The sequence below is a fragment of the Ischnura elegans genome, chromosome 8 (genome assembly GCF_921293095.1).
Source record: "Ischnura elegans chromosome 8, ioIscEleg1.1, whole genome shotgun sequence".
NCBI classification, from domain to species: Eukaryota; Metazoa; Arthropoda; class Insecta; order Odonata; family Coenagrionidae; genus Ischnura; species Ischnura elegans.
This window is the reverse complement of record NC_060253.1, coordinates 43,327,127-43,341,169: the sequence shown is the minus strand read 5'-3', so window position 1 is coordinate 43,341,169 and position 14,043 is coordinate 43,327,127. Positions and strand designations below refer to the sequence as shown.

General features: G+C 37.6%; 2 protein-coding genes across 9 annotated transcripts in view; one reads left to right on the top strand and one right to left on the bottom strand.

Annotated features, from left to right (window-relative positions):
- LOC124163250 (collagen alpha-2(IX) chain) overlaps window positions 1-14,043 on the top strand; it is a 1,172,095-nt gene that overhangs the window by 921,185 nt on the left and 236,867 nt on the right. The gene's annotated exons all lie outside the window — the stretch shown is intronic.
- On the bottom strand, window positions 12,245-14,023 carry LOC124163251. The gene is made up of 5 exons (XM_046540021.1): window positions 13,705-14,023; window positions 13,500-13,633; window positions 13,097-13,288; window positions 12,585-12,786; window positions 12,245-12,449 (listed from the first exon to the last, which is right to left on the bottom strand). Exons 1-5 carry the CDS (start codon window positions 13,751-13,753, stop codon window positions 12,256-12,258), a joined length of 771 nt encoding a protein of 256 aa, XP_046395977.1. The 5' UTR covers window positions 13,754-14,023; the 3' UTR covers window positions 12,245-12,255.

The window sequence follows — 14,043 nt, the reverse complement described above, 5'->3', positions numbered from 1 at the left end:
AAATTTATTGATAGAAGCCGTGAAATCATAGTATTGGTGGAATAATGCATATAAAAGTTTTTTTTATTTACCTATCGTGGCCTCCTATCCTGTATTATCGAAATTCGCACGCATGACACTGTCTCTAGTGAGCTCTATCTTCACCTATCCAAACCATCATACTGGTTGAATCACTTTGTGGCCTATGGGAATTGAAAGTTCCATGTTGTGTAGAATGAACTCTTGTTAATATTGCCTGTGTCTTGAAAATGTACATTTTTATATGAGAAAATACTGAGGTATTAATTAAGGAAAAAAAATACCCCTGAGATTGTGATTTTTTCAAACTAATGCTATTAATACTTTAAAGAAAAAGTCTCACACCTACTTCCATGAGCCTTGGTATAATTGCCATGGGAATTAAAGAACGTAGATAGTGTAGTGGTCTGCGCAGTGGCCCGAAAGCCAGAGGTCCGTGGTTCGATTTCCGGTCCAGAGGAATTTTTTCTAATGGCATTATTGTATATTACCTTAAAGTTCATACTATAAATAGTGGATGTGATATAATTTTGCAAGGTTAAGCCTGACTCAACTCTATATGAACTCATGACACACTAGAAAATTTCTTTCGGCTTTTTAAAACCCTTTTAAAAATAATAAAAACGTTTAGCGAATTGAAACGCAGCGGTTTTTTTCTGAGACTGAAAATCCCTCACCGCCTTTGCCCAAAAAACCTAGACTGAGTGTGGTGAATGAGGAAATCTCATCCCGTCCGGTCTCGCGCGAGTCTCCGGTTGCGTGTTGTTCGGGTGGGCGAGCGTGCGAAATTGAGTGTCTGCTCGAGAGACGGGCCAACGGACGAGGATTAAGGAATCTTTTGATGAGGTGCCTTCATTCGGGCAGCTGCCCCGGCAACAAGAGCGCTCGCTCTTGGCATTCGCTCCCTCCCTTCCTCCCACACTCCCCCACCATCATCTTGCATCCCTCCTTCTTTCCACTTAAGTTCACTCCCTCTCTCGGCCGAAATATACATATCCTATCTTTTAATTTCGTGACGCATGACTTATTTTAAGTAAGACCTATCATATACAGTGGTGTAATGAGGGGGAGGTCCGGGTGTTCCGTAACCTCCAAAAATATAATTTATATAATAATGTATATATACTCCACCGTTTAACAACAAAGAACTCGGATTTCTAGGCAGCCTCAAAGGCACCTGTATCGAGACTGCCTTCCGTAAATAATTATATTCCATTGCTGGTGCTAATTTAATTAATTTTATGAACAAATATCTATATTTGTTCAAAAAATTTCAGTATATGATCATTTATGCTAGTATTAACAAAAATAATCCGTACGTCTTTTTTGAAATACATCATGTCATTTAAATAATTAATACGTTTAGTAACAATGTTTAATATAATATAATTTCATTTACAATTTAATACGAAACATCAATTTCATATAAGTACGGTATCCATTCCTTGAATAGCTTTATATTTATGAAATTATATAAAAACACAATTACTTCGCCTCAGAAAAAAACAAGTTGTCGAAAAATCATGAATTTATGAAAGATTTCTTTGAAAATTTAAGTTTTTTTCGACTATGAAAAGTGTTAGAATTAGTTTGAAACCCACATCTTTGTACTCTGTTTTTTAAAAATATCCCTCCTGGTTTTGGACCCTTCCCCTTCTCCCCGTCTCCCGAACGAAATTCCTGGCTACCTCTCTGATCATTTACACGAAGGATGACGTTCGCATTGAAAAATACTTGGTGCACTGAATTTTGAGACCTTAGCCCTGTAAAATTTCATTTTAAGTTAAGAAAAATACCAAGCTTTGCTTTCTACAACTTAACTTTTCATCGTCGGCTAGCTTCGACACACTGAATCATTTTCAAGATAAGTGTGAAAAGTTCTAGTCTTGAAAATAATACAGTGTACAGGAAATAATCGACGACATAAGTGTAAGCTGAGAAAGCAAATTTAGCTATTTTTCATAAAATCTTCATTCTTTTTTCATCTTTTTCGTAGTAAATTTAGTTACATTTCATTTGGCTTAGCTGGGATTCGAACCTGGGTCTCTCGATTGCCGGTCAGGCGATTTGGCCAATTATGGCTTGGTAGTGTAATTGGCTAGCACGCTTGACCATCAATAGGGAGATCCGGGTTCGAATCTTGACTATGGCAATTTTTCATGGCGAACTTGATCAATGGCATATACAATTTCACTCCATTGCGCGTAACTGCGTAAAAAGACACTTTTTTCATATAATATTTTTAAATTTACCATATTAACATTTCCGTTCTGCGTAGAATAAACTCTTGGGAGACCAAAGTATTCTAGAGGGCTTGTCTGCTGATCAAAGGATCGCAGGTTCAAAACCCGGGTGACACCATAGGACATCGTATTCTAAAATTTTCGAAGTGCAAGGAGGCTTAGAGGAAGGAAATGGCCGGGAAAGAAATTAGCCCCCTTTACTGAAAGTGTAAAATTCATGCGGCTGAGGCTGTCTGGAGTGAGCTCTACCTTCACCTATCCAAACCAATCGCCTGGAGGACAACATCCGGGTGAAACCATAGGACATCGTATTCTCAAATTTTCGAGGTGCAAGGAGGCTTAGAGGAAGGAAATGGCCGGGAAAGAAATTAGCCCCCTTTACTGAAAGTCTAAAATTAATACGGCTAAGGCTGTCTGGAGTGAGCTCTACCTTCACCTATACAAACCAATCGTCTGGTTGAACACTGATGAGCTATCTTATTGGAAGTTCCATGCTGTGTGCAATGAACTCTTGTCGATATTTCCTGTATCTCGAATATGAAAATTTTTCATTGGAATAAATATTGAGGAAATGGAGCAAAAAATACCCCTGAGTAATGCTTGTTTAGCTCTCCGTGAGCCGCGTAACTTTTTGGAGCGCTATTTGTGGCGTGGCGTCTCACAGCCACCATTTTGGAATGGTTAAACAAAATGCATGAAAATAGAAATAACTGTTTTAACTACAATAAATATTCCTTGAACACTTAATTTCATGCATGGACAAGAAATGTATGCGTAACAATTATGAAGGTATTTGTATAATTAAAGACTGAATACTATTTATTTTGACGTTTCTAACAGTTTTTCTTTCATCGAAATGATATCAGCATGTTTAATTTGAACAGTAAATGCAAACATATTTTCCGCAGTGCGGAATTTGCTAACAACCTAACAAATTATTTTGACTACATGGGGTATAATTGATTTTGGAGACAAGTAATAATGATAGCGCGTTCGGTTGAAATTGATCCTAATATCTCCTATCAGAGTCAGATATATCTCCTATAATCAGATTTCAGAATTATGAAGTAATAAGTTTCAAGGAATATGAGTTTCCTTACTATGAAAATACGATGTGGGCAAAAAAAAATTGTCTGGCGTTTGTTAGACTCCAGACCATTTTTTAAGCTAATTACTTGAAACTTTTTGAAAAGCTAAGGCTATTAACTTGAAGTTTTCATGCTTTACAGAGGGAACCTTTATTGGCATTGAACTGTATCTCAGTGTTAGTTGCAAGTAAACATTAGCTTTGTGTTACTCAGTCAAGATGGAAACTCCCTCAGCTTCGAGAAGGGTAATTATAGGTGGTGATTATTTCCATACATGTAATCCATCGTTCCTGCTACAGAGATATTTTTTTCGTGTCAAGTTACTCATGTAAAATTTACGCTATAGCATTGAATATTTCAAGTAACACACATTAGGCACAAGTCAATATTTTCAGGGTGTGTAAAGGAGGCCACTGCCAAAATCTGTCTTCATCTCCATTAGGAATAATATACCTCAGCATTTTCCTTTACACCAAGCCAGTTTATGAATTCACTTCCATTTTAAAAAAGGTAAAATTTTCATATTTTAAATAAAGGTTGTGGTTGACTTGGTTCTTTATTAAGGCCATGGAAATTTCATTATAATACCTCACGTTTTAAGCAAGTAATGAGTAAAAAATTAGGACCGATGCAATGGAGCGATGCCCCCTCTTAATTACTCCGTATTTTACTTAATTAACTGACTCCTCCTCTTCCTCGTAGTTTCCTTAGGGGCAAGTAATGCAACGCCTGCCTGCTCATATATCCCCTTGAGACCGATATATCCTCTCCTATTCCTCCGCTAAATGCTGCGCCCATTAATATGTACTAAGTCGCTCAGCGCGGATGGAGCTACTTCCGCGGCTAGGCGTTGCTACATCCGTCTACCGCAGAAGCAGCATCGGTGAGAGGAATTCTGACCGACGTCGTAAAAATTGAAGTGAATTCATAAAGTGGCATGATGTAAGTAAAGCAAGGTTGGGAAATAATTGAGTCAGAGTAACTGAGTTACCGGTTACGAAAACATTTCATTTGCTTGTTGCTTCTGATCGTTACATTGCGAAATATAAAATCTAACTATGAGGTACTTTTTCTAGGTCCAGAGGAAGCGATAAAGTAAGAGAGAGATATTTCCGAAGAATTACGTAATTCCATTTGCGAATTCGATTTTCCCCCGAACTATAAAGGACTTAATAAATGGTAGTCGTAATTTTGGTTGAGCATTTGATTTTAATAAGTAGACGGTTGGTGTCCCAACACCCCCTGTCACATGCCTTTTTAGGTGGCTTGCGGGGTAGGATATAGATGTATAATTTACCATTGGTTTCTGAATGTAAGCGTTACTTTTCGTCGCATTCCCAACCTAAGAACGTATTACGAACTTTCCAAATATATTTTTCTTTCGCGCAATTTTTGACCGCTTGGATTTGATGGAGCAATGATAACTACCACTGATCAACGAGTACCAAGAACGCTAGAAGAAAAATGTGCGTTTATTATCTGTGGAATGCGATAATTAAATGTCAAAATATTAAATCAACAAATAATGGGCGTTGTGTGCGGCGTGGGCGTAGCTAAATATATCATCCCGCAGGCTTTTAGTTAATGCATCTTATTCATTTCCTATGCTTTTAGATTCTGATCGTCATATTATATAAAATCTAACTATCCGGTACTTAAAATATACCCATTTTTTTCTGAATGTAACCGTTGTTTTTCGGCTCATACCCTACAGGAATGACTTTTTCAAACTGCCAAAACATATTTTTCTGTGTCCCAATATGTAATCATTCTATACCATTTTTTCAGGTAATCCCATTTTATCATAGTGGGTTCAAAAAGAACTTGATTTCCTCTATGTGGAACCTCCTCAATTGCTGGATAGAGCCTATTGAGTCGAAACCAGTTGAGAATGGAATTATTATTTTTAGGGATATGTGACAATTTTTACTTTTCTTTTATAATGTGTGACTATACAAATTCTCAGTTCTGAATGTCATTTAGCAATTTCTATACGATTAATTCTAATCCATTTAATTCTTTAGCCATAACCATATGCGTTAGAACTAAGGGTATTATGCAGTGAATTCTTTGAAAAAGTGGACTAATACCTATTGAAGGCCCCTTAAGGTTACTTGAAATAGCTACTGCATCAGTCGTAGTTCTTATAGTAAAGTGCATATATGCCAATGTATTGTAAATCGTTTTTTTTTTATATTAGATTAACGAAACTCCTCCATTTACGGTCTCCTTTGAAATTAATAAACCAAATACTAATTGTTGAACGGGTTATAACTGATGAAACCAACCGAAAATTAACTACTATTTTTTTGAACGGGTTGTAACTGATTTCATTTTTTTAAGTAACTGTATATTTTTGCCTAGTTACTTTTCTTTTACTTTTCCCATTTGTGGTTTGAGGGTGCATTTCTCACGTCCCTAGATGTTCCGTTGACTCGTTTGTGCTTAGTAATTTAACTCTGTGGAGCAACAAGAGTTTATTTTTATTTTTCGTAGCACCGCGGTGGATGAACTCGGCTTGTTAAGTGATACGAAGATGACGGTAATGATGATTATTTAAATTGCAGGGATTTCGACGGCTTTGCCTCAACTTTTGCCGTGGGAGTGTGAAACACTAGGAGCGTTTCGGTGAATTAGCTCATTCATCGCGTGAGTTGAGAGTTTAGTCTCGCTCCTTTGAGTGAACTCGGCTTTCGTAAGGCTGTTTTTTGCGTATTTCGTTTTCCGCGGAAATACGAAACGTTACCGTATTCTTGTGTTGTCGTAAGTGGAGTTGATAATGCCGTTTTAATAAATAGCTTTTAGAGAAGAAATTTTGATATTTTGCTTAAACTAGCTACCGCATCAGTCGTAGGTCTTATTGTTAAGCGGATTTTTTTCGATGCATTGTAAAATGTTTTTAAACATTAGATGAACAAAATTCATTCAGCTGCGGTCTATTTTTAAATTTAAAAAAAATCAGCCAAAAATTAACGGCTAATTTTTTTAACAGGTACTTATAACTGTGTTCATTTTTTTAAGTAACTACATCTTTGCTTAGTTAGATTATTTTGTACTTTTCCCATTAATTGTTAAGGTTATCATTTCTCACGTCGCTAGAATTACTATTAAAATTAGAATGTGTTCTACGACACGATAACATGGTAAAGTTAAATTTCAAGGTAAATCAGTAATTTGCTTGCTTTCATTTGCGTCAGTGGAAAGCAAGTTAACATTTTTAAAGAGTTCTTTTTCTTAAAATAACCCTTTATATGATATTGGTAGTATTATTGTGTTTGCACAAATGTAATCGCTGAACTAAGCTTTTTTAATTGGAGATTTTCGTTTACAAATCTATAGCTCTATAAAGGAGATTTTTCCTCATAAATTTGATCAATTCTAACATTGGCTCTAGATGCTCATTCACAAAAATTGCTATGGAAAAAATTCCCTTTGATCAGTAATCGAGAGAAAAGACTTCGACTTTCTGGCCCACTGTTGAGACCCCTTCGCCATCCTGGACCCTAAATTACCATGGTATTTTACCGAGGCTCTTAGTGCTAGAAGATTAAAATATAGCTCATATAGATGCTGATTGACCGATGCCCTTACTATACGTTGGCAGAATTCGATGCTTCCTCTTTGTCAAAGCGTTTATTGGTTAGAAAAAGGTATCATTATCTAAATCAATTCAACCAAACAATCCACCGTCAATTTCATCACACTTAGAGCGAAATGTAATCCCATCGAAAGTCCTTATGAAAAACCGTGAAATCATCAAACAGAGCTTATTTTAAACCTGAGCATTGAATGTTTTGCGCATTTTATTAAGACATTAAGACATGTTTCTCACAGGTATTACCCTAAAACTGTTCACGCTGGCTCCTTAACCCAATAAGCAATGACTTTCTTCTTTAAGCCCTTAGGTATATTGCGAATGAAACGCTACGTGGGCAGCGCCCTTTATTTTTTTTAATAAGACATCGCGGAAGTTCCCACGCCGATTTCGAAGGTATATCTCCTGCCTTCGTCTGGCTTTCGCTGAGAGAGAGTGGCTGTCAAAGAGTCTCAGCTTAGGGGCTTAAAAAGGCCTTTCCCGAAAATTTAGGCAGCCGTGAAAGGGTTTGACAATCTTACCACGAAAGAAATTGAGTTGTTACACGCTATCATCACCTAATAATCAGATTTGGCCCAGGCATTTTGGGGAAAAAAGAATAGGCATAATCCTATTAAGGAGGGTCGCGTGAATCTTCTCAGTCAGTGGACGACAGCTAATCCTCTGGCGCCCTCAAAACCTTCCATTCGTGTCAACCTCTCACTTCTCATCTTCGCCGTCCATCTTATCATTTCTTCTCTCGTTTCCACTTCCACCATTCTTTTGGCAACTTTTTTTTTCCCGCCGGCACATCATGCATTGCTGATCATTGACACTGATGGGACACTTCCTGACCACGTTGGGAAATTCTTGGGTTAGTCCATGCTTGATCAGCACGTTTATCTTTAATTCTGTAGATAGACTTGCGATATCTGCGTTAATGCAGATATCGCAAAAATGAAAAATTCGTGTGGATAGTCTGAGTGATGGACACGTAATCTCCATTTTTTTATGCTTAAATTTTTGGTTTAGCAGATTGCAATGTCATTCATTCCTTGGCGTTTAGTGATATTATTCCACGGTCGCAAACCTCAAATCTGACGTTTGAGATCCTCATACATACCCCAGTATTTGTTTAAAGGCTTTTTATTTTTAATTTTTACCTAAACTCAACTCACTTTTCACTCAAAGACACTTTTAATGGGGACGATTTTTGAATGCCAATTGGAAGAGATTACTCAAAAGGACCAATGAGAGAGCAGCAGCCACAACTGGCGGGAATGAGTCCCTATATAAGGAGGACAAAAATCGTGGACCGGCATCTTCGACCTGAAGACGCTAGCAGCAGTGCTAGCGAGACTGTTGTCATCAACAAACAACCAGACGCGGTAGCACCGGAAGAATGGAGATTTTGAAAATGAAAGATATTATTACTTCATTTTAAGGAATTCTTCCTAATATCCTCTAAAACAGTGATTAAAATTCGAATTTTTATTTCCGTGGAACTGATTTTGAGGAATTATTTTGGTCGGGTCTCCTTTATAGCACATGATGTAACACATTCTCGTGGACTCGAATATTTCGCACCTGGTGTTATACTCACTCCTTTTCCTTGGCCACAAGCCGCTTGTAACGCCATTAGTCAGGCAGGTGACTCACGGCGATGCTTTCTCCCATCCGCGAGCCTCCTGCTTAATTCAACACCCATCACATCTCGCGCCTTCCTGGGCTAACGCCGTAAGCTCACTACAGCGCACCCCCGAGTCCTTGACCACGCCTTCCTTCCGCGAGTCCGGGAATAGTCTTTAAGTTTGGTCTTTCGGGCGGAATGGACGTATGGGGTGAGAATCTTTGAAGAGAAATGATCGCTGCAAGGAAGGAAGCTACAATTTGCATGCAACCATTTGATCGTTGAACATTTGATCAACGCCGAAAAAATCTTCGAACCTTCATCGGTAAATCACACCTTCAAGAACGTAAATTTCGGTTGACACCCCCAATTATACCTTATTTACCCGTGAAATTTGGATCGATTTGTCCGTCTGCGACGCGAGTGGCGACTTTAGTAAACGCATTTAAGTGCGCGGTGATTGAAAACACATTTAGAGGCCGATTTGAGGATCCTCTTTTGTAATATTCGTGGTTATTGTGTTCAAATAAATTTGATTGGAAGCGGGAATAATGCTTCTATGCACTTTATTAATTGGAAGTGCCTATAGTAACAATTGTGGTCTCAGGCAATTCGTGTGCGTCAGTTTACGAGTGCCCCTCGTATTTCATTTTAATCGCACAGTTAAGGCCCCACCCCTTTGAAAATAGTCACGTCACCAAAGCTCGTCGCATATGGATGCTGATGGTATTATTCATAGGGATTGAATGTGCTAATGGCGAAGGAAATATTAATGTAGCGCTAAGAATTCCGATCGGACCGCTTATTTTTATTCTCCATAATTCAAGGTATGCATTTGTGAAATACGGTTCTCCACCGCTGCTCATTGTTCGAATTTCCTTCCGACGTCCACCAGTTGCGTGATGAAAAATGTCTTTCTCGGCCCCGACTCATTATTCGGCTGGACAAATTTAAATCTCACCTTTTAGTGGTTAGAACCCGTTTCTCATGATTCATGTGCCTGATTTGAGAATTAAAAATGTGAGAGATCATGTTGTAGGTATATTCCGTCCTCAGGTGCGTGTTAGCTACGTAAAGAGCTAAGATTGCTAGTTAAACGATGGTCTTATGGCGTGCTTATGATATATTCGCTGTCATGAGACATTTCTCTTGGCTCTTCTGCTGGTCCTATGAACTTAAATCGTTTTATTAAGTGATTGCTCTTTAATGTAAGTGCTAATAACTGCTCCTTTGAGATGCAATATTTTGTGTATGAGTCAATTATGGTTTCGTAGAAAACTTTGGGCGATAGTGATCACGACAATGGAATAATTTAATTAAATAAAACGAGCAAGATGTTGTATAATATCCGCCTCACTAGGTGTGCCGTATTTTTTCAGATTTCTATTGTGTTCTTCAGTTTTACACTTTTCCAAAAAAGTCTTTTACCACACATTCGGATCAAGATTTTAAAATTAGATTGTTAAGGAGCCAAAATTGTTTATTACTTGCAGTAGTAAATTGATAAATTTATTTCTCAGTCAAAATCATGCTTGAATCTGAAATATTTCCTATGGCCTAACTTTATCCATCACTTTCAGGGCTGAGCATTTTCTATTTATTTTTTTTTTTAACCATTCTCTTTCTATTTCGCTATCGTTTTAAATTATTTATCATACCACCGGAAAAAGAACTAATTGTCCTTTTTCATTGGGATTTTTCGACAGTTAAACCATTACTTGTGCACTAACAACCATGACATGGATACCAGCAACCAACCTAGGTGGAACTCGAACACACGACCTCCTGTTTCGCAGGCGAAAACTTTACCCCAAGACTATAGATATCCAAGTGGGAAAAAATTATTTGACTAAATTAAATCTATATAACAGATGAGTATGCATATTTTATTAGATAGTTAAGCAAGCTTCAAGTGGCAAGTTTGTACTCAGTTTCTTTAAAATTTATTTAAAAAGGTAATTTATTTTTGCACATTTTTAGTCGTTTTTACTCTTAAAATGGCTGAATTTTTACGGTCATTTTTACGGCCGACGAGATATCGCATTTTTTCATTAAGTGTCCAGTAAGTAGCACTCAACCCATTTTACTTTTTTCCTCTCACACATTCAAAATTCCACAGCAGAACGACTTTGTTACGGCCTCCTGGAAAAATGTAGAGAGTGTGTCGCAGCGCATGTATGGTCGTAAGTCGTAAAGAATCTCGGCATACTTCAAAGAAATAAACTGGCGAGGGGGTTTGGGGCAAAGGAATGGTGAAACTTATCTCTTCTCCATTTAACAAATCAGTAGTGATATATAGAGTATAATTAGTAATGAGTTCAGCATTCTTTCGGGCTGCATCCGCGTCCGTTGTCGAAGAACCACAACAGTTTCGCCAGCTCTCCTGCCAGCGTCCTCAGGTGAAGGATGAAGTGAAGCTTTTAGTCCTCTCTTATATAGGCAATTTTTTGGCGCCAATTGGCGAACTCAAGTAATCACCGCGGAAACCTACGTACGAACATATAATTAGTAATCTTAAACTATTTTTTGTTCAAGTAAATGTATTTTTTTATAGATCAGTACCTCCGATAATTCTGTGTTCCATTATAAGAGTGTGCTAATACGAGTAAAACATAGTGTAACTTGTAGGGTAGCCAATTGATGCTGTCTTGAAACCATCCCATTTATGTTAAATGAAATAAAATAACTATGTTTTATTCCACACTTTATTTTAAATCGTACGACCCGGGTTTCAACATCTAGTGGTATCATCAGGTACATTTTGATGGGTGGCACGCTCTTAAATAGGTAAACGTGGGTGGAAGGGGGGGATCGAAAAAGGGGCGGGTAGGAAGGAACATTGATAGCGGGTAAAGCTGATTTTTGAAGAAATGAGTGGGGAAGGCCTTGGGTTGGCTTGCATGGGGTAAACGACAAGGAAAAAAAGGGGGTTAAAGGGGGGAGGGGTTCTCAAAAGGTTTAAAAGACATGAGGGAATCAAGGTTGAGGGTCACCCATCTAATTGTACCTGATGATAACACTAGATGTTGAAACCCGGGTCGTACGATTTAAAATAAAGTGTGGAATAAAACGTAGTTATTTTATTTCATTTGACGTGAAGCAATTCCACAAAATAACGCCTGAGGCCGTGTCTTATATTAAAACATCCCATTTATCCTTAAAAAAAAATATTCGAAATATTTTGACAGATAAAGTATAAAAAGTTAAAGTAAAATCCTCCTGTAACGGAACTAATGTTCGTGATTCGAAAATGTTCCAATTTAACATGTTTTTTTAAGCCGCTTGCTTGAACTGCCAGTACCATGGTTGTTTTCTTTCTTGTACTAAGGTATTGATTATAGTGTTGCCTTCCCATTCCATAGAGCCGAGTTCAAATCCCGGTAGTAGTAGATATTTTCGAGACTGTCCGATACCGTGTAATGTTTTCGTGGAGGGGACTTCGAATATGATAATTTGTTTTCGTAATTTCACACAAGTCGAGCACCCCGTCCGCCGGATGGGACGCTGAGCCCTGTATGGAATATTATTAGAGAAAAAGTTACTTAAATGAATACATATGGTTATTGAGAATTCAATATGCATGGATATATACAATATAGTTAGTGGTTATAGGAGAGGACTTCATATTAAATCATTAATAACCCAATGATAGAACTCAATTTTATATTAAATTCACAATAAAATACAACACTTGGTACATATCTAAAAATTAATGTTATCAATCTTCGCCTCGATTCTCTTCAATGTCTCTAATTTCTCTCTTTCTATGGATAGTAATTCCTGATGAAATTTTTTTGACTCTTCCATTTCCTTTTCCCTCAGGAGAAGACTCTTCTCCTTTAGGGAAATGAGCTTCTCCTGCATGTATTTAAAATTTTCTACATTGGTGTTGGTACCTGAAATATATTATTTTGTAAATAATACAATATTTAGAAAAAGATCACTGCAGGTTCTTCAAGTTTATAATGTTAATGTGGAGTAATGTTTAAACCAATTGATAAAATGAGCTTGTCCGTAAAAAAATCACTTACTCTTGCCACAGGGTTTGTTATGTGTCTTCGTGGCTGAGGAGGATGGAGGAGGATCGGCATTTATTTGGTGATGGATTGATGTGGCAGATGGATATTCAGGGAGCAAGGGAACAGATGAAGTGGAAGGGCCAGGGTCATTTTCACTGAAACTTAATTGAGGGGTTGGAGGGGATGCTGAATCTATAGAAATTTCTTTAGAGTTCTGAAATGGAAGGAGTAAAGTGCGAATTAAATGCGCCCTGAAAACAATATGAATATGTATGCAATTAGGTTGTTCGCACTATATCTTACAAAACTTCTTTTTGTCCACTGTTAAACATTCATTTCAATTAACAATTTACTTTTATAAGGTGCTAGACTTAAAAATGAGAATATATTAATAGTATCGAAATTAATATACTACATGGTATAATAGCACTTTACACTAATGATAGCAATTTCAGTATGATATTGCAGAACTAACATTTTTATTGATAATGCATCATTGAAAGGACAACTTTAAAAAACCTCACCTCATCAAAAATAATCAGTGACTCCTTAATAGTCTGGTGACCATGAATGGCATTCGATCCGATGATGTTTGCCACCCGCCTCTGGAACTCACTCAGTTCCAGAGCCACTGGAGGCCCACCCCCAGTGTGAGCAATGTCATTTATAAGGGCTGCTACCTTGCCCTTTGCTGCGGATTTGATATCTTGCCAAGACTGTAAAGAGATATGTCTGTCATGATACCACTATGATGTTCAATTAATAGCTGTTAACATTATCGCTAAACAAATTTGAGCAACGCTTCATTAATCGAAAACATCTTTATCATTTATGAGTCGAAAAATTTAAAAACACGCCGCGTCGACGATTCGTGGTTAAAAATGAAAAAAATCGCGACATATGCTTTCATTCAATTTTCAAACTAACCTTTCTCCACTCCTTCCATGACCTCTTCGGTCCCGCACACCCATTTAAAGTATGCGTCACCTCCTCCCAAAGTTTTGCGGCGTCTTTGGCCGTAAAAGTGCTTTTTAATCTTCCTTTTCTAATGTTTTCATTTTCTAAAAAGTAAATAGTGATGTAGAACTATATATTACGAGCAGTAAAATAAAAATTAGTTGTATTTACTTACCTTCAACAAATTGAAGAAGGATTTCCTTCTGCTGCTTCGTGATTTTCATTTTTAATATGAGCGGTATCTGGCTTTCTGCTGTCAATTGTTTTGTAAATATTTTTTGACGGTCTTAACAACGTCTGTATTTACGTCCTCAACCCGACGTTGCCACGTCTATCGCTCGGGTTGAATCTAGACAGCAACCCTCGAAACCGACAATCGGTTTGAAAATTTCAAGCACACCAAATCCCGAGCAAAAAGATTCCGGCACGGAATGAGAGATCGGGATTATTCCGTGCCGGAATTGATCTCGAGCGATTCAAGCACACCCCCCCTGGTCCCCTTGACGCCTTTTGT